General features: G+C 41.3%; 1 protein-coding gene across 7 annotated transcripts in view; it reads right to left on the bottom strand.

The window, feature by feature from the left end:
• Nucleotides 1-1,431: 1,431 nt before the first annotated feature.
• KDM4C (lysine demethylase 4C) overlaps nt 1,432-19,283 on the bottom strand; it is a 459,189-nt gene continuing 441,337 nt past the window's right edge. For 6 of the 7 annotated variants that reach the window (XM_078062213.1, XM_078062209.1, XM_078062210.1 and 3 more), the window contains 3 exons: nt 12,403-12,522; nt 8,409-8,501; nt 3,012-4,098 (listed from right to left, as the gene is read on the bottom strand). In XM_078062213.1, coding sequence (XP_077918339.1) covers nt 3,922-4,098; nt 8,409-8,501; nt 12,403-12,522 — 390 coding nt within the window. In that variant the 3' untranslated portion in view covers nt 3,012-3,921. Of the gene's footprint in view, nt 1,999-3,011; nt 4,099-8,408; nt 8,502-12,402; nt 12,523-19,283 lie in introns of those variants that run through there. The other variant, XR_013443953.1, reaches the window with a different exon arrangement.

The raw sequence follows: 19,283 nt of genomic DNA, 5'->3' as shown, positions 1-19,283 counted from the left end.
GTTTTCCCTTTCAGTGCTCATTCCCAGGCTCCTCTTTTTCTACCCATCTGTTGAGCTCTCCCAGAGTTCTGACCTCTCTCTTCTCATTTGTTGTCCTCTTCACACAAGACATGCTCTCTCTCACAGTTTTGTCCACTGTTCACCTAGATTTAAGTTGGGTTTACTGAGGTGATATTTACATCTAGTAAAATCCACCTATTTCAGCATTCAGTTCTATGATTTTTGACAAACATACAGTCCTGCTACCACCACCATAATCAAGAAAAAGAATATTTCCTCCACCACCACCCAAAATTCCTTCATACCCCACTTTGTTGTCCATCCCTCCCCCACCTCCAGTCCTTGGCAAGCACCGATCTTTCTTCTGTCTCTATAGTTTTGCCTTTGCCAGAAGGTAGATTCCATGCATTTTTAAACATCTACCAATAAAAATGATGCCTTCCTCATTTATACCTCTAGTGCTGTCTTCTGGGCTTCAAAGTTGTCTATTCAACGTCTTTTGTTTGGGTCATGTTTAGAATCCTTTTTTGTTCATGCATCAAGAGGGTTAAGTGATTTACAAGTTACTTAGAGCCTTAGTTTCCCTCCATGAAAGCAGGTAATGTTACTTTGTTGATTTCTTGGGGGAGGTTAAACAAGGTAAATAAATGCCACTAAGGAGCCTACCAGGCTTGGTATTCACAATAGATACTCAAGACATCGTTAATATCATCTGCTCTTAATGAAGTTCAATTTCTTCAAGGGTCCTGCACCTACTGAGGATGGAGTGTGAGATTTCTGAGTTGTTAGTCCACTTGCTGGAGAGGTCAGGCCTCCTCAGAGGCCAGGAATCTTTCTCCCCACCAGTCAGTGCTATATGTCTCTAACAACATACTGGGCGAAAAAGCATGAGTAACATTTGCAATGACTGCAAATCTGAATTCTCAGAAAGAGATTGTAGTACAATTGAGTTTTGCAACCAACCAATTATAAATCATGTAATGAAAATGCCTCTAGTTAGCTTCAAGTTTATGAGGCTGATTAATATCTGAAATAAAGTTTCATTTCAGATCCCTTTTACTTAAAGGCAAAAAAAAAGAATGCACAATGTTATTTTGCAGCATATACTACTCCAATATGATTACTCACAAGACCTCCCAGTCATTAACAGTACCATACACATTTCAGCCTTGTTTCACATTGGATGGGTACAGGGAGAAGTGACAGACCCATTCACTCCTACATCTTTGTATTCTGAGTCTACATGTTTTCATACACTATTAGCCAGTAGCAATTTAAAATGTATTCCAAGAAGCCATGTGATATTTTAGTGGATGCTTCTTCTCAATTTCTCTCTAGATGAACTAAACAAAAGTACCTTAATAAAAGTAAACTGACAAGAATCACACTGTTCTCATTTCAAACACACATAAAGGAACTAAAATGTTGTGAAATATGCCAGGCAGTTTTTATTAATCCTCTAACCTCCAGAGAAAGGGCTTGCCATTAGATTTACATTAGAATTGTCACAGCTAGCAATTTTTTTAATATCAGAAGCTAGGCTTCAACTGATTTCATGCTACACATACACACTAAAAATGCAGTTAGTGTAACGCAAAGAAATTAAAATTACAATTGAAGTGTCATACAGTAAGTGAAAAAGCTTTAACGATCTGTCTGGTCATGGAGCTAATAATGACTTTACACAGAATGCAGTGAAACAAAGGTGTCTTTCTCAAGAGCCATAGTGCATCTGTGGCCAGCAGTATTTTGCTGAGGCCATATACAGCTGTACTTGGTTACAGGAATATTAGCTAAGTGAGCCTATAAAAAACAGCTGTATTTGAGATCACATAGGACTCTGCACATTTCCTCCCTGTGGCAGCCAATCAGAAATCTTGCTGACAGGCAAACTTGTACAGAACGAATGATCCTATTTAGATTAATTCTTCTTAATGCCTTACACAGGCCTACTTCCCTGGCATATCGTGGAGAAGGCAGGTCAGCTCCATTCAAAACCTGGAGATAGAAAAAACAAGCTTGATTACTTGATAAAATATATGACGATACTGGTAGGGAATGTGGAGTGCTCAATCCCTGTAAAAGTAAGACTGGTGGGCTCTTCCCCAGCTCAGAGTTCAGGCATGAGGCACTCTGGAAAAAGAGCCCTCAGTCCGCAGGCGGTCTGGAGAACTGAGATTTAACTGTGGTTCTGTTATTGCAGTTTCAGTTCTGTACTCTCTACCCAGTAACATGATACATCCTCACTCTTTGCCATGAAACTTTGAAATGCCCTTGAATCCTTGGCTCTGGGCTTTGGCCCATAGGATGTTAACCAACACCACAGAGCAGACTGCAATGTGCTTACTTGGCTGGGCTCACAAGCTCTTCGGCCTCTGCCATTGACATGAGAAGAACATACCTGAGCTAGCACACTGGGTCCAGTGGGATGATGGGAGACATGTGGAGCAGACATGTGAGCTAGCCCAAGGCAAGGTCAGCACAGCTGCCGAGCCAAGCCCAGCTCAGGCCAGCCAACCTGCAGGCCCATAAGCAAAACAAGTGCTTCCCATGGCTGGCCACTGAGATTTTGCAGTTGTCTGTAATGTAGCGTGATTGTGACCATAGTTAACTGAAGCAGTCACTAAGGACTCTGTGACGCTGGGCAATCTCTTCCCTGCCTGTCCTCCACAGCTCATCTATAAAGTGAGGGGAGGGACTGGAGGGTCCATACAGCCTTTTTTAAAGGTAACCGGGGACCAAGAAACCTGGGATGAAAAAAGCTCCAGACTCTAGGTGCTCAGAGTTCTTCAAGGCCTAGAAGGAGCTGAGGGAAACACTTCAGTTGGCCCTGTGGGCAGGCAGAGGAGCCTTTATGCCCAGGGACATGTCTGAAAGGTCTGGCAATGTGTCCAGTTATGTAAAAAGTCTGTGAACGAAGAAGGGCCTGACAAACTTTTTAGACAGCTCCTAAAGAAAACTTGTTTTTCTGTTGATTTAAACATAAACAAAAAAGCAAGTCAGAAGCAGAATTGGAGAAAAAGGAAATCTTTATTTTTAAACACTAGTACATTTTCAGGCTGTTTTAAAAAGGAAAAATCATATTAGTTGAAAACTATGCATCAAAGCATATTTATTTAAACTCTAATTTTACAAACACATAATGAAAGAAATATATTTTATAAATATCTACTCAGAATATTATGAAAAAAAAGTGTTTAAAAATAACAGCCCCAGATCTCCCTCTTTAAATATATAAAATTCCCATACAATTCATAAGAATTCTTTCTCAAGAGCCAAAAATTTCACAAAGGCCAACAACTCAGTTCTCATCAGACACAATCAAAAGTAATAGGGATATAAAAAAATGTAAAAGTTCTGTACAAGGGAAATTACAGATAGCACACGGGTAAATCTCATTACCATACAGGCCATTTGTGTTTTAAAAATGTTTTATAAAAACTGCCATTTAAAACAAATAAGTGAGAGTCCTTCCCTGACTGTGGAAATTATATAAATTATCACCCTCTTACCTGGGTATCGAGGCTCCCACTTGCTGGGGTTGGGGAGAGAAGTCTCCATGTGTTTCCTAAGGGCCTAATTAGGCCACAGGTGAGGACCCACCTCCTCTGTCAGTGCCTCTTTTTGGTGGGAGATTCACTATTATTTCCTTTCACTTAGACAAATTCTTTGGGATCACTGAAGACAATTGCTCACAAGTGAAAGCAAGACTAGGGGAGGACTTCAGATTGTTGTGTCCAATTAATAACACTTGTAATCTGTGGTCCAGGTGACCAAACTCTGAAAAGCCTAATTTTCCACTGTCAGAGACATACCCCGTCACCTACCCCAGTGAAACACATCGCACGGCCCCAAGGTTGTCCCTTCATCTTTCCTTTTCTGGCCCACGTTGCTCTGTTGCCTGTAGCAGCATTATGCAGGTTATTGTCTCTTCTGACATTTTTTCTGAAAAGAGCTCTTCAAAAAAGTGCGGTACACAGGATCATCCACATATTCATTCTTAAACCTGGAGCTCAGCACTCTTTGTCTCTTTTTCTCCCCTTGGATTATGTCTGCTCCATAAAATGTGTCTTCAAATCGCATATCAGAGGCTGTGGACTAGAAAGAGCCAGCGTCACGCTACAGAAAGCACAGCATTTGACCATAACAAGAATGGACAAAGATCTGATCTAGCCAGCTCGGGGTGGCGTGCAGAGGCCCGGCCACTAGCCCAGGATTTGGGGCCTCCCACCTGCTCCATCCAGGCTCCTGCTTCCATGTAGCCCCAACTTTCTTCAGGATCTCCCACCCCCAGCAGAAGCAGGATGAAAGTCTTCTCATTTAAATCTCCCTCACTCGCCATCTCCCCTCTGGCTCTTTTCCAACCAGGTTTTTGACAAATCTATCAACAGTCATCTCTAATTCACCCCACTCCTATTTACCTCTGGGCCTTCCCTGAAACTGTCCTTGCTTCAGTCCAGTTCCTATGACACTTTTTCATCCTAAATGTATTTGACTATTCTGTCACCTAAGTATTGCTGGAATTGCGCTCTTCTCTGACACTTTATAAGCCCTTCCTCCTGCCTCTCTTCTTCCTCTGGTTGCTCACTGTTGATGTCTCAGGGGCTCTCCTTTCTTAACTATCTGTTCAACTCTGATGCTCCTGGTGTTTTGCATTTCTCCTCTGCACATATGCTCCCTGAGCCCTCACACCCACACTCCTGGCTTCAACTCCTGCTTCTTCTCCAAGGATGCTCACGTCTCTCACTCCAGTTCAGACCTCCTTCTGTGCACAGCCCTGCATGTCCAACTGCTCAGCAGGCATCTCAGAGTACTGATCCCAGAGGCACTTCAAATAAACCTGCCCTAAATTGAACTCACAGTCTTCCCTCCCCATTACTAACCTTCCTATATTCCATACATGGCATAGTTATCCTATCCATGTAGCTACACTGTTTAGAAACCTAACAGTCACTATAAATGTCCCCCATCCCCAACACGTTCAGGTCCCCTTCTACATGTTCCTTGAAGCCCTCCATCCTTTCTTCTTTGTCCCTGCTGGCCCCATGGCACAGGCCTCACATTTCCTCCCCTAAACCACGGCAGCAAATGCCGCACCCCCAGGCTATTTTCTACAGTACCACTAGAAGAACGTGCTCTACAAACTAACCGATTATATGACATCCCTGATTATCGTCTCTTTCAATAGCTTTGCTGCCTTTGAAGATGGCATCCAAGCTCTCTAGACCCACATAACTTAGCAAAATCCTACCCCATGTGCTGGTCAGATAGAATTACTTGCAGTTCCTGGCCACACCTTACTGGCTCATGCTTTTCTGTCATTGGATGTACTTTCCCTTTGCATGGACACTGTTCAATTTTCTCTGCCACAGGCAAACCTGAGGGCCCTTCTTTTGGTTCCTATAAGACTTTATGTGTCAATGCAGTAGAATGAGGTCAGTGGCAGAGATGAGGGGCAGTTAACTTTCTCCCCACCAGGGATTCCTTGAACCCCTTGAGTGTGAGGATATTAGGGAGTACTGATTTTGACATGTTCTCCACACCCAGCAACTCAGTCACTGCTCAATTAAGTGTTAGCCAGGTGGAAGGAATGTGGGCCTTTTCTGTTATGCTCAGGTAAAGGCTACGTTAAGACACTACTTTTGCTTCTCAATTCCCTATTATTTTGTCTCCTAAAATGCATTTCTAACTGATTTTCACGAGGTAGATCACTCCAGAGGATGCCAATGCCCAGTGCATCTACTGTCACTGAGGCCACCTGCCCTGGTTGGAGACAGAGACAGAGTCCCAGCTTTGAGGACTTGAAACACATGGTCAGTCATGAAAAAGAGATAAACAATGGAACAGTTACAAAGAAGCTTGAAAACTAAAAAATGGACCCAGGTGCACAGCGGGCATGTTCCCCGCCAGTTCACGAGATGGTTATCCAGGGTAACAGGCTACCTGCATGGACCCCCACACACTACCTTGTTTCACTCGGGAAGAAAATAAAAGATTATGGGTTGGTTGGGCACCCTCTGCCATTAGGAGAAAACATTTTTGTTTCATTCATTCTTGGCAAAGTACTTCCTATGAGTAATCTTTCCCTTTTATAAGTGCTCAAGTTATCAAAGGAGAAAATAAAACATCTATGAAAGTGTTGCTACTGTGTGAGAACAGCAAAAGTCAGCCTCTCAGATACAGTAATAAAACCGATTTACCAGCAGCTCTACTTAATTATGCACCGTTGCCATGGTTATTCTGTGAGACAATAAAAGGTAATAGGGCCATTTCTGAGGTTAGTGGGAAAGAACCCCTGCAAAATCACCGAGGTGGACTGCTGACTCTTTTGAAAAATTTCTTCCCAAGTCAGCGTGTGTCTGGGCGAGCAGCAGTCATTAAAATATGAGGCCTCCTATTTAGCAGTGAGGCTGCTAACCCACCCCTCCTTTAAAAAAACAAAAGAGATTTCTCTAATCATAAAATATCTTCCATCAATGAGTTTTCCAATTAGATTTGTTTCACCAACTGGAAAAAAAAATAGCAGTCATAGATAGACCAACCAAGGGCCAGAGGGTTATATACAAACCTGAAGGAAAGGCTGGATTGCTATAACAGGAGCACATAAGTCTTCGATTCAATAAAAACAGAGGTAGCAAACTGGATTTAGTAACTATGAGCCTTTGTTCCTGAAGATATTTTCTATTAGGTTCAATTGTTTGACATAACAGGTTACACTCAGATAATATATGTGATTTACGTATTTTTTACTGACTCTTTTTAATTAAAAAATTTTCTCTGAGAATTAAAGAAAAAGGATGTTGGTGTGATTGTTCAGAGAAATGGATCTTAGGAAATTCAGGAGCTGGGTTCAAAAAAGTCTATGCAGGAAGGCAACCTGGTATTGAAGACAAATCTATTATGGAACAAAGAGATTGTGATCTGAGCAGAAAGTAAAAGGCGTTCTTTTAATATGATTAAGAAACAGTATTTGAAATTTACAAAACCCAGCTGGTGCTTAATCACATATGCATTAGAAAATCAAAGACCTGAGAGACTTAGAGAGGACTACCTACTCCATTCCCCATCCTTCAATCTCTAGGTGAATGAATGAATGAATGAATGAATAGAGGAGGGGGAGCAAGGGAGGGCAGGGAGAGGAGGGAGAATCTATGGAAGACAGGAGCACAGCATGAGAGGCAGCCATCTTTGGCATCTTGAAGAAGAAAGTTGTTCTTAAGAGATTTTTAAGATGTAGGGCATGGACAGATTTCTTAGATCTTTTTTTAGGAATTAACCAATGTCTTTACATGAGGAATATTTGATTTTCTCTTCCCTGCAGTTTATCTGCTTTCAGGTGTGTGGGTCCCCTATGTGTCACGTTTCTCCCGGATGAGCAGCAGAGCTGATACTATCACTGTGCTCTTGATATGCTCTGAAAGACCTTCCTCTCAAGGATGAAGCTCAGAAAGTCAGTTGATACCTGCTGCAGTTACCCTGTTCCCAGGACCCCACCTGACTGGAAAAGGAGCTAAATGTACAACTGAAGATTTAAGGAATCCAAGGATTTTCCAAATTAAGGTAACTCTATCACTGCAGAAAAGTATATCATAAGCATTCACTGAAAACTAAGGGTGTCATTTATTCTGAAAAAAAATTTCATTTTAGTTAAAAAAATCCCATTCAAATTTCCCTGTTCAGGATTTATTATTTTGCAGATGTAGTAGATGCAATTCTAAATGAGTAAAATTGACTTCATTTCAGGGTCCACTAAATATTTTATGATACAATAATGAAAACTAAGTTATTGTGAATTATATTTTTTAACAACTTCAGTTTTGATTATTTGTCCATGTTTATTTGTCTTTTTAATGGCATGTATAAAGCTTGAAACTAAAAACGTTTTCTTTTTTTAAAAAAACAGCTTTAGTATTCCCACACCTAGTTTTGGGGCTTTTTTAAATTCCTTTAGTTATAAAAGTGAGAGCTTGGTTTAATTATGAACTGACACAACCATTAATGAGTTTCTGGAGAGACGTTAATCAATATATGATAAAGCTACAGAAAACCAGACGTTCATTTATACCATGTCCCCTTTAATCTACTACTGAAAACTTCCTTTAATGTTGCTTCTGCTGACAAGATTATAAATGCCTGGATGGTACCTTTGTATGCTCCTAGTGCCTTGCATAGAGTACGTATTCAACAACTATTTTGGTATGCCAGTAAGTGTTAGATCATTTGACCTCATTAGAAAGGAAAACAAGGAACCTGCACTGGTTTCCTGTTTGGGGCCAAAGTTGAGGTTTGCCTAAGTAAGGGAAAAGTTGTACTGGCTTTCCTGAAAATCAACCCAAAGGCCTAAGTATGTTTCTTGCTGGGCTTGGGGAACAGAGAGAGATCCCTGAGGGGTACTGGCCAGCACTTACAAAACGAGCTTTCACTCTCTTGGGTAATTCTTCGTCTAAAGTATAGATATCCTCTCTCTTCATTGCTATCTGGGACCCATCTTCAAATTCAACCTAATGAGAAATAAGACATCATGATATATATATATGTATAATATATGCATACACACACACATATTCATACACAAAGAAGCATTCACCATTTTTTTTCAAGGTTCCAATTAACTACATAAAGAAAGGGAAAAAAGGACTCAACAGAACAAAAAAGAGAACCAGCCAACAACTAAGGAAGGAAGGAGAGCTCTTTCCCTTATCAAACTAAGAAAAACATATGTTTTCAAACAGGCCAAAATTCTTTTTTAATTTAATTTTATTGTTAATCACCATACATTACAATATTAGTTTTTGATGTAGTGTTCCATGATTCATTGTTTGCATATAACACCCAGTGCTCCATTCAATACATGCCCTCTTTAATACCCATCACCAGGCTGACCCATCCCCCCCACCCCCTCCCCTCTAGAACCCTCAGTTTGTTTCTCAGAGTCCACAGTCTCTCATGGTTCGTCTCCCCCTCCAATTCCCCCCCTTCATTTTTCCCTTCCTACTTTCTTTTTTTTTTAACATATAATGTATTATTTGTTTCAGAGGTACAGGTCTGTGATTCAACAGTCTTACACAATTCACAGCGCTCACCATAGCACATACCCTCCCCAATGCCCATCACCCAGCCACCCCATCCCTCCCACCCCCCACCCCCCACCACTCCAGCAACCCTCAGTTTGTTTCCTGAGATTAAGAATTCCTCATATCAGTGAGATCATATGATACTTGTCTTTCTCTGTTTGACTTATTTCACTTAGCATAATACCCTCCAGTTCCACCCACGTTGTTGCAAGTGACAAGATTTTGGGGTTTTTTGATGGCTGCATAATATTCCATTGTGTGTGTGTGTGTGTATATATATATATACACACACACCACATCTTCTTTATCCATTCATCTGTTGATGGACATCTTGGCTCTTTCCATAGTTTGGCTATTGTGGACATTGCAAACAGGCCAAAATTCTTGAAAATTGTCTTGGAATATGTGATATGAAAACTTTATCCTTACCCCCAAAGCAAAAACACAGAAACAAATCTGCTGCTCAAATGATTTCTCAGAACATGAGATTGTGGCCAATTTAGCATTAAGATTGGCTGGGCCTGTAGGTACCATTTGTTTCTTTCAGAGGCTCTGATACCGTATGAGGGAGAAATGATGATATATTTACTCTTGTATAATAATCTTCCTAGATAAAGTAATTTCTCAAGTTCTTAGAGAAATTTTACCTTTCAAAACTCATTTTGTCAAACTGAACCATTCAGCCAGGAAAATCCCAGGTTCTCAACCTCATAACATGTAAACCACAACAATGTGTGAAAACCTTCATCTGAAATGAAAATTTAAAACTTCTTCTTCAGGCTAATCAAATGGCAGCAAATAATTTCATAACCTGTTTTTTCAACATTCTAGATTTTGTCAGAGAAAAGTAAGTGACACTGGCTAACAGAAACCTAGACCATTTGGGGGAAATTCATCAAATGCCTGATTCAGAGTGATTGTTCTTGGTTTAGGTTTAACCACACGTGACCTCTACCAGGAGCAAACAACAAAAGGGATGCAATTAGGACAGAATGTCTAATATGTTCTAACCCTGAACCATTTATGATATTTTTCAAGTCTCCAAATTGTCTGTCTGAATTCTTTACATGTAAGCTCTAAGAATAGCCTTGCACTTTTGTTAAAAGGTAAGTGAAACCATGCAGCTACACTATGTTAATAAAAAGAACTGCTGGAGTTTAAAAAAAATATTACAATAAGGATAATATATATAATCAAATTTCTTACTCATGTACTGCTCACATTTGACTAAGCTGAAACGGTAGGGTGGAATTAGGTCTCGGTCACAGGAGAGCTCCCCCCGTTACTTCCCTGAAGGCTGAGATGAGGAGGCTTCTCTTCCTGGCTTTGTTTTAGCAGAATGGTTTCTTTAATATTTAATTAGGCCAAGGTGTCATCTCACTTATACAATTTGATAGCATAGCTAGAACTACTTGTGCCTACCTTTCTTCTGTTGTAGATAATTTGAAAATTCTAAAAAGAGAGAAAGGCAATTATAAAACTAAAAAGGAGTACGGTGAGATGACCAATCATTCCAGGACCAACGGGTCTCCCGGGATGCAGGACTTTTAGCACTAAAATCAAGGACAGTCCCAAGCAAGCTGGGATGGTTGTTCACCCTAGTTGGGACAGAGCTGAGAGTAAACTCTGGCTCTTCCCTTTACCAGCTGTGTGCTCTTCAACAAATTATTAAATTCATGTAACCCTTTTACCCTCATTCTCCTGGGAGGGTCAAAAAAGTGCATATACTTAGGATATTTAGCACTGTGCAATAGGAATTTTTTGGTTACGTCTATTTTTATAAACATCTTTGCTTATTCAATGATGAGACTGAATAATTAGACACAAAACACAAAATGATCTCAAAAGGGCACTTGGTTTAATGAAGAATTTTAAACTACTTGTACTTGAGAGACAACTTTAATATTAGCCTTAACTTTTTCATTGAGTCTATAAATATGCTTTTAGTTCTATATTGATAGGCCATCATAAATTCAACTGAAGTTAACACACTGATTACTAATTAGCCTGAATTTCAGCATGTCTTCATTATGATACTTTTCATGTAGCTAATAGCTTTGCTGCATATAAGATGCTTCACTTTTGCATTTATTGTTTAACTAAATACAATTGTTTTCTTTTGAAATGATGTAGTAATGCTTCTTTTCTAGGAGTCTCCAGTATTACCAATCTGTCTTATGATTTTTGCCTAATTCTGGACATTCTGATACAAAGAAGTTCCAGCAACTTAACACTATGACAAAGGGGAAAATAGCCTTTACACACACATGCACATACGTGTGTGCAAGTACACACATACACAACATGTATATAAATGTCCTCCCCTCCCTACTCACCTTGGGCTTTTCTAGACCTTAAAAAATGTTCAAGTTTCCCAAAGCTCTTTGACCTCCTTTAATTACCCTGTGCTCTAGTTCCTGGTGCAATGTCTTACAGTGCACTCTTCCACTGATGCCCCTGCCCCTTACCAGTCTTTGAACAATTTCTGTGCTGAAACTGGCAGTCTTATCACTCTCAAGCTGTTTTTAACTTAACAGGCCAGAACCTTATTTTTTCTTCTTTTACTTCAATCCTCCTGTTTTTACTCTACTGCTTAGCTTGAGAACACTGATTTCTGCCACCATGTTACTGAAAGCACTACAATGTACTGATTCTAATAAATGTGTTCCTTTTTAAAGCCTAAAGGAATATAAATGCACATCTGCCATCCATATTGTTTCCCTTGTTAGAGTTTACTCATTCTCATTTCTGATAGGGACAAAATATTTTCATTGTTTAATTGTATATGTACTCTTTAGTAATATGTAGCGTTCCCTCGTGAACAGAATATCCAACCGATTGTACTTTTCGTGAACTAAGCCCTTCTCTAAGCTTAGGTGGCCACAACTGTGTCAGTGCATAATTGATCGGGATTGAGGAGACACCCAATGGGGGTGTGTCTCTCAGGCAAAAGCCGCCCATTCAGGGGCTGCTGGCTGATGAAGAGCCATCATTGTCTTGGCTTACGGTGAGATAAAGGAGCCAATTAGTCTCTCCCCATATGATGTACACACAAGAAAGCAGCCTACCATCCAGTCGCTTATTTTTGTGGCCTAACTATATTCTTTACAATTAAACCATCCACCAAATGCTATTAGTTTCCCAGTGTTGAACTTGATAATAAAACTCCAATATGCGGGTCGTTTGACACCAAGTCTTTGCCTCCTTTATAAAATAAGAGGTGCTCCAAATTCATGTGGTTTATTGATCAGCAGTACAACGGATATACATCTGCCCTCTGGCTTCTCCTGTCCATCTCAGCAAGCATCTCACACAGGACAGCACTCACCTGGTACATGTGGGCAACATTTGATCCCAGATATTTTGCTCCATAGAGTTTGCCATCAGGCCACTTGACTTGCACGACTTCTCCCTCAGCAGGAGGGCCCAGTTTCACACAATCTCGGCTCTGTGGAAGAAATAGAGACAGGCTTTTCAAGGCAAGTGTCTAAGTGACTGCATTTGGAACTTAGCAAACGATCAACTCCTGGCAATTAAAAGGAGTTATTGTCTCTGTGTTTTATGGATTATGATCTTGCATGGGTGTTCAGGGGAAGAGATATGAGCCAAAGGAGTACTTAAAGATTCAGCCTCCATCATAAAACTGCAAAGGAGCCACCATAAGCCAAGCAGGAAAAGAAGAGCAGCATTTACATTTGCTACTTGACGAAGAATCGTTCAGAGGGTAACTAAAATATGCACGGAAACTCCTTTAGCTGAAGAAGAGACCAGCTCATGATTTACAACACCTGACATTTATACAGTATTTTGCAGTTAACCAAATGCTTTAACATACAACTCATTTGATCCTCAATAATCACTCCACGAAGTAGGCAGAGATTATTAATTATCCCCATTTTACTGACAAGGAAACTGAGCCTCCAAAGGGGCTCCTTTAAGTTGTCAGAATCTCTGGAGGAGTGAAGCTGAATGGGAGAATAGTAAGAGTTGGGACACACAGGTGGAAATGGGGCCAGAGAGGAACAGAGTGAGGTCCAAGCCGGCAAAACAGCAAGGGAAAAGGAAGGCAAGAAGCACCTGCAGCGTGGCAGCCGAGGCTCGGAGGGGAGTGTGCTGTTTAGCAGGCCTCCTCAGATCCTTGGACCTCCCTGGAGAGGCACGCTTCTGCCGGCCGCCTATTAAGTGACCACCCCTCTTCCTTCCACGGGCATCCATGGAGGCACCCATAGCCAGTCTTTCATTTCATGCCTTCTACTCAACAGTGCCTCCTCCTAAGAGCAAAGCCTGTAGTCCATCTTGAAAGGTGCTTTGTTTTTTGGTGGGGAAGGGAGGTAACAGGTCAAATAAAATGTTTTCACAGACATAGTTTGCAAACTCTTAAATTTGTATGTATTGGGTATGACAGAAAAATTTTAATACAAATGAATTAAATACTTGACCTCTTTGGTAAATTTTTTGCACATTTAGCAATTTGTGTTTTGCTAATACCTGTATTTTACTGATGAGGCCAATCTCACTGATCGAAATGCACACTTGACCAATCAAGCTATAAATGCAGACTGGGCATGGTTCTATGATTTAAATGAGAGGCACACACAGGAAATATTTTAGTTGTTTATGACCAGAAATCCACCATCTATTACTTTTCATTATTAATAGAAATTTTGCATTATAAAGGAGTGGCCATTTTATTGTTGGGTTTGGAGTATACATGAGAGGCTCAGCTATTCATTTTTCTCACTGCAGACTCCCTTCCATCTAAAGCTATGGGCAAAGAAAAACTTGTGTGCTCAGAGGCTCTACCAAATTGACAGTCTGCTCTTAGTTAAATAAAAAGTTTCTCCTTGGCCTCTGTAATATTTGACCTCTGGGCATGCAGAATTGAAAGGGTAGGCTGTAGAAATGTATTCCACATATGCCCCTGGGGTTATCATTTCACTTTGCATTTCCCTTCCAAAAATGTACCTGGTACCAAGAACACTGGAGGGTGCAGCTTCTCTATACATACTATTCAGTCTCCTAGGCTGGGAAGCTACATAGGCTCTGGGATAACTGAGCTGAAACCTGGAAGCTTTGGGAATAGGAGTAGGGAGCGGGGGAGGTGGCACAAGAGTGTGTGTCTTCCCGCTCCTAAAGTTTTCTTCCACGCGGAGGAGCTCCATTGGGGTAATGTTCCTGGCTTCTTTTCCACTCTCATTCATCCACTCTTCCAAGAGAATAAGCAATGACTTAATTTTGTTGTTGAGTTCTGAAGGAGACGGCATTTTCCAAACTATGCACCACAGGGCTTTGGGCCACCCCAGCAAACACAGGGGCTCGTGGGATATTTTCAGGGGAAACACAGTGACACTCGTCAGACACCAAGTCTTAAGCTGTTTAGACCTAAGTTACTTAATAGATGGAACTGTGTAAAAAAGATGTGCTGAGATACCCAGGGGATGGGAGCCAGTAAAGTTTGGTAACTGTGGCTTTACTCCCCATGTTCCCTTTCCCTTTGGAGCCACCCTGTGGACAGAGAACTCAAGTTCTGCTCTGCCCCTTCCCCAGAGAGGAGCTGGAGGTGTCCTGCACCCCTGTCACTAGGAGGCCTGCCTAATCCTCAGGTCCAGTTTCAGGTACCCTGTTTGCCCACAGATATAATTATACCACACACTACAACATCTGCTTTATTAGTAATGACGAAGATCTTTTCAGTCTCCAAATCCTGACTCCATTGTCTCTCTATATTGCTTTTCCTCAGGCAAGATAATTCTATTTATTGGGCCCTTCAATCCCAGCCGAAGGAATTCAAGGCCTTGGGGGAACACAGAGGATGCACTCCCTAATTTATTCACCCACCAAATACAACTGCTAAGTAGGAGACTTAGGTTCTTACTTTTAGAGATCTAATCTTTGACAGAGATTTTCTAACATTTAAAATAATTCTTCAAAACAAATCCTAACCTGAAATTTTAAGTACCATATCACCAAAGGTGTGGCAATGGCCATGGAAATGTGGCCTAAGCAAAGTATGAAGATACTTGAGCAATTTATCATAATAATATAGCTTTATTAATAAACTAAACATAAGCAACTTTACCAAGTGAGAAACAACTCTTTTTTTAAAAAAAAAAAGATGTTTGAAAACAAAATGTCTGAGATATGGTTTGATATCTGTCTCACTGTCTATTTGCCCTTTACTCACAAGTCTTAATTAGGCATTGAAAGTACCTGACTTCAGAGCAACTTACAGCTCAGCCTCTACCTAACTTTGCTCTGTATCAGTCACAAAAAAATCACTTCATACCCTTTCATGTCAAAATCCAGGAAGGACATTTCAGTTCGCTTTCTCAATCTGGCTTTCAGAATTCTTTTTTTCTTTATTCATAGTAGAAGAATAAAGAAAAATAACCAACTATATAACAACACAAAATTGTTCTGTGACTTTCCTTTCCTCATCCTCCACCAGGAGGCATCCCTCTTCGCCTTGATGGCTACCTTCTCATTCTCTGCCAGGCCAGTTAGCTGGAAGTGGTTTTATTCTGATTTGCATATAACTTCATTTAGTATTATTCACTATTTACACCCCAGCTACTTTCCAAATGGATTTAAGGCAGCTCATAGTAATACATAAAAAAATGTATTTCTGTAACATCTAGTTCCTCCACAGAGAGATGATTTCAACTCACCAGCTGTCTCAAGATTTTGAGTTTGCCAGAAACTTTCTATGACTACATGGAGTAAAAAGCATTCAAACAGGAATGGAAGTAGAAGCATGTGGGCTGAAGAAAGAAGCTGAAAGGTTTGATATTGAGGTTTTCCTGGTCCCTCCAAAGCAGGAGTCACAATGATTGTCACAATCATTAATCCAGTATCTATTTACTGACCATCTGGGTGAGACACTGGAGCTGTGAACAATGTCTAGCTCCCCAAGTTAGGGACAAAGGGCATCTTGCCCACACTTGGAGGCCTGTCACACTGAGCCCCGTATCTGCATGGCGTGACCACCTCAGGGTCCTTGAAGGGAAATCCATGTGGAGTGTGAGCTTTGGTTGCCATGATCACTTCAACCAGAAAAGAACTTCTATTTGATTTATGGATTGAATAAGTTTTACTCACCGAACAAGCTGAATAAGATTTCACGTTTAAAAAAAAAAAAAAGTTTCTCTTAAAAATAAAAAGTCGGAAAAATAGAATCATGAGGGGATTTAGTTTGTGAAAAGCCCCAGTGAATGGTCTGCCCCCTCTCTTAAAGGCCTTCAGCTGGCTCACATCTCCTGGGGCTGTACACAAGGAGCATAGCTCCTTAAAGTGTGGTCCCACCCACTGAGGCACACATTGAAAATGAAGATTCCAGCCTCCCTCCCCCCATAGCTCTATGTGACCCAGGTGACTTTTTTTTAAAGCATTCTAGTATTTGAGGTGTGTTAAAGGATGTAAAATGCTAAAGAGGTCTTTCCTAATGCAGTCCTTAGTGTGTTGCTGGAGCAAGTAAACACCTTTGCTGGAAAATTATATGCATTAAAACCTTGACTAATGCATTTTTCCCAGTTGCTGTCTAGACCCTCAGAAGCAGTTTGGCTTCCCCTGACATAAATAGCTGTTCACCATTTGCTGTACTTCCTCCAGGGATGTGTAAACTCCCCTGAAGCCTGCCAGAGCCCTGTCCACAGGGACACTGGTGTCTGGAGCTGCCGGTAAGCCTGGAGCTGGAGCACCAAATAGATGATGTTAAAGTTAAAGACAGAAATCATCATCACAGTCAAGAGCAGGCTCTGGCTATGATTAAAGGGCTCTGATGAAAGGACCGAGATGGGTCACCCACCCAGGCAAGAGCACAGTGTCCCATCACACTGCTGCCAAAGTCAGGGCTCACTCGCGCTTGCTCCACCAGCTACAGAGACAAGCCCAACCGCCAGTCTGATTATTTGAATTCTGCAGTCACTGCGGGCTTGGAACTCTTACTGGGGCCTCGGCAAGGACCTCTTCAAGAGGCTGTGCTTGAATGTTGCCTGTTTAGCCATGTTCCCGCTGACCCATCCCCACCTCTACTCCTACCAAGACGGAGCAGGCAACCCTGTCTCTCAGTGCAGCTGCTGCACAGAAAGACGTGGTACTCGAACTCCCAGCGGTTAATCGGCATATAGTTGGGAACTTCTGACGGCCCCCCGTGGGGAAAATGCTTACTGACCGGGAGCGAACTGCTACCAGCAACTGCTGACATTTTGAGGGCTAATCACCTGCTCGTTAATGGACTCCAGCAGGGATGAACAAGGCTGACTGACGGCCATGTACTAATTGTACTGCTACCTATCATTTGTTTGGCTGCCCGGCACCTGGACCCGCAGCTCCCCTTCGGAGTCTCAGCGGGCGGCAGACCTGGCGCCGTTACAGACCCCGGAACGTGCCAGACACTCCCTCCCCCAGCTTCCCTGGCAGCGGGACATGGATGGGGGCCTGGCCTGTTGGCTGCACCTGCTCAGAATGCAGACCCTGCGGTCAGAGGTGCAGAGAGGCAGCCGGGGGGAGAACACGCTCAGAGGGCGGCAGTGGCAGCCGGAACAGCAGCGCCCATCACCGAAGGCAGGGCCCGGGCCACGCTGACCACGCAAGGGGAAGCAACTGTGTCCTCCTGGACTGCCTTCCATGGGCCCGGTCCTGCCCATGTTCCAGCTGAGCAGCCCCCCTTGTTTTCATCAGTTCTCTGACCTCGTTCTTTCGCATTACTGAAGAGTCTGTGGGCTTCCCGATAACTTTCCACTACATTTCTTTAGTGCTTCAATAAGTTACCAATCACTTTTTGTTGCTTACAACCGACAACGCTAAATGATAAGCAACTGCTGGTTTGGGTGATGGCAGATCTCTCCTCTCACAAAGTAGAGATGACACCTTTCATTTAATGGTGGAATATAAAACTGGAGGGCTTCCCAGACCACCCAATCCTAGTTCAAAGTGTTTATGAGGAAAGCCGTCATTCAAAAAGGAAAAGAACATATTCACAATACCACCTTCCTAATCACAAGGCTTGGCCCTAGATCATTTGTGACTGCCCCCAAGTTTTCATTAAACATCACAATCTGAAGATGTACACTCTCTTTAGGGATATCCACAAGAATGCATCCCAGGCCAGAAAGGTAAGTACCAAGTATCTTGATCAATGGTAGGCTCTCAAGGGGACTCTTTTGAAGGGGATGAACCATATTTGGAAGGAGTAAATCCTGGACTATTTGTTAAATAGAAGTCATACTTAATAACACCCTTCATGTGGAGATAACAAAGATAGAAAACATTTTAATATTATTTAACTTAATAATTCTTTGCTCTGAGCATCTACCATAAATTCAGTAGGGGAAATTACAGAATTTTAAAAGACAGAAAAAACAAAAACAACCCATATTTCCATCACCTAGAAGTAAATGCTGTTACCACCCTGTCAGAATGGCTAAAATCAAAAACACAAGAAACAACAGGTGTTGGCAAGTATGTGGAGAAAAAGGAACCCTTGCACACTGTTGGTACAAACTGGTGCAGCCACTGTGGAAAATAGTCTGGAGGTTCCTCAAAAAGTTAAAAATAGAACTACCGTATGATCCAGTAATCGCATTACTGGGTATTTATCCAAAGAATATGTAAACACTAAATCGAAAGGATATATGTAGCCTGATGTTTATAGCAGCATTCTTTATAATAGCCAAATTATGGAAGTAGCCCAAGTGTCCACTGATTGATGAGTGGATAAAGAGGTAGAATATACATACAATGGAATATTATTCAGCTATAAAAAAGAATGAAATCTTGCCATTTGCAACAACATGGATGGAGCTAGAGAGCATAATGCTAAGAAAAAAAAAAAAAAGCCCAGAGAAAGACATTACCATATGATTTCATTCATATGTGGAATTTAAGAAATAAAACAAATAAAGGAAAAAAGATAAACCAAGAAACAGACTCTTAACTGTAGAGCACAAACTGATGGTTACCAGAGGGGAGGTGGGTGGGGGATGCGTGATATAAGTGAAGGGGATTAAGAATATACTTATCATGATAAGTACTTAGTAATGTATAGAATTGAATCACACTATATTGTACACCTGAAACTAATTTAACACCGTATATTAACTATACTGGAATGAAATTTTTTTTTAAAAGTAAATACTGTTACCATTTGGATTTATCTCTATGCTTCTATGTGTTTTTTAAAAAGACCCTCCTATACATACATAATTTTTT

The sequence above is a fragment of the Halichoerus grypus genome, chromosome 14, assembly GCF_964656455.1.
Source record: "Halichoerus grypus chromosome 14, mHalGry1.hap1.1, whole genome shotgun sequence".
Classification (NCBI taxonomy): Eukaryota; Metazoa; Chordata; class Mammalia; order Carnivora; family Phocidae; genus Halichoerus; species Halichoerus grypus.
The sequence above is the reverse complement of the archived record's forward strand: the minus strand, read 5'-3'. Positions and strand labels throughout refer to the sequence as shown.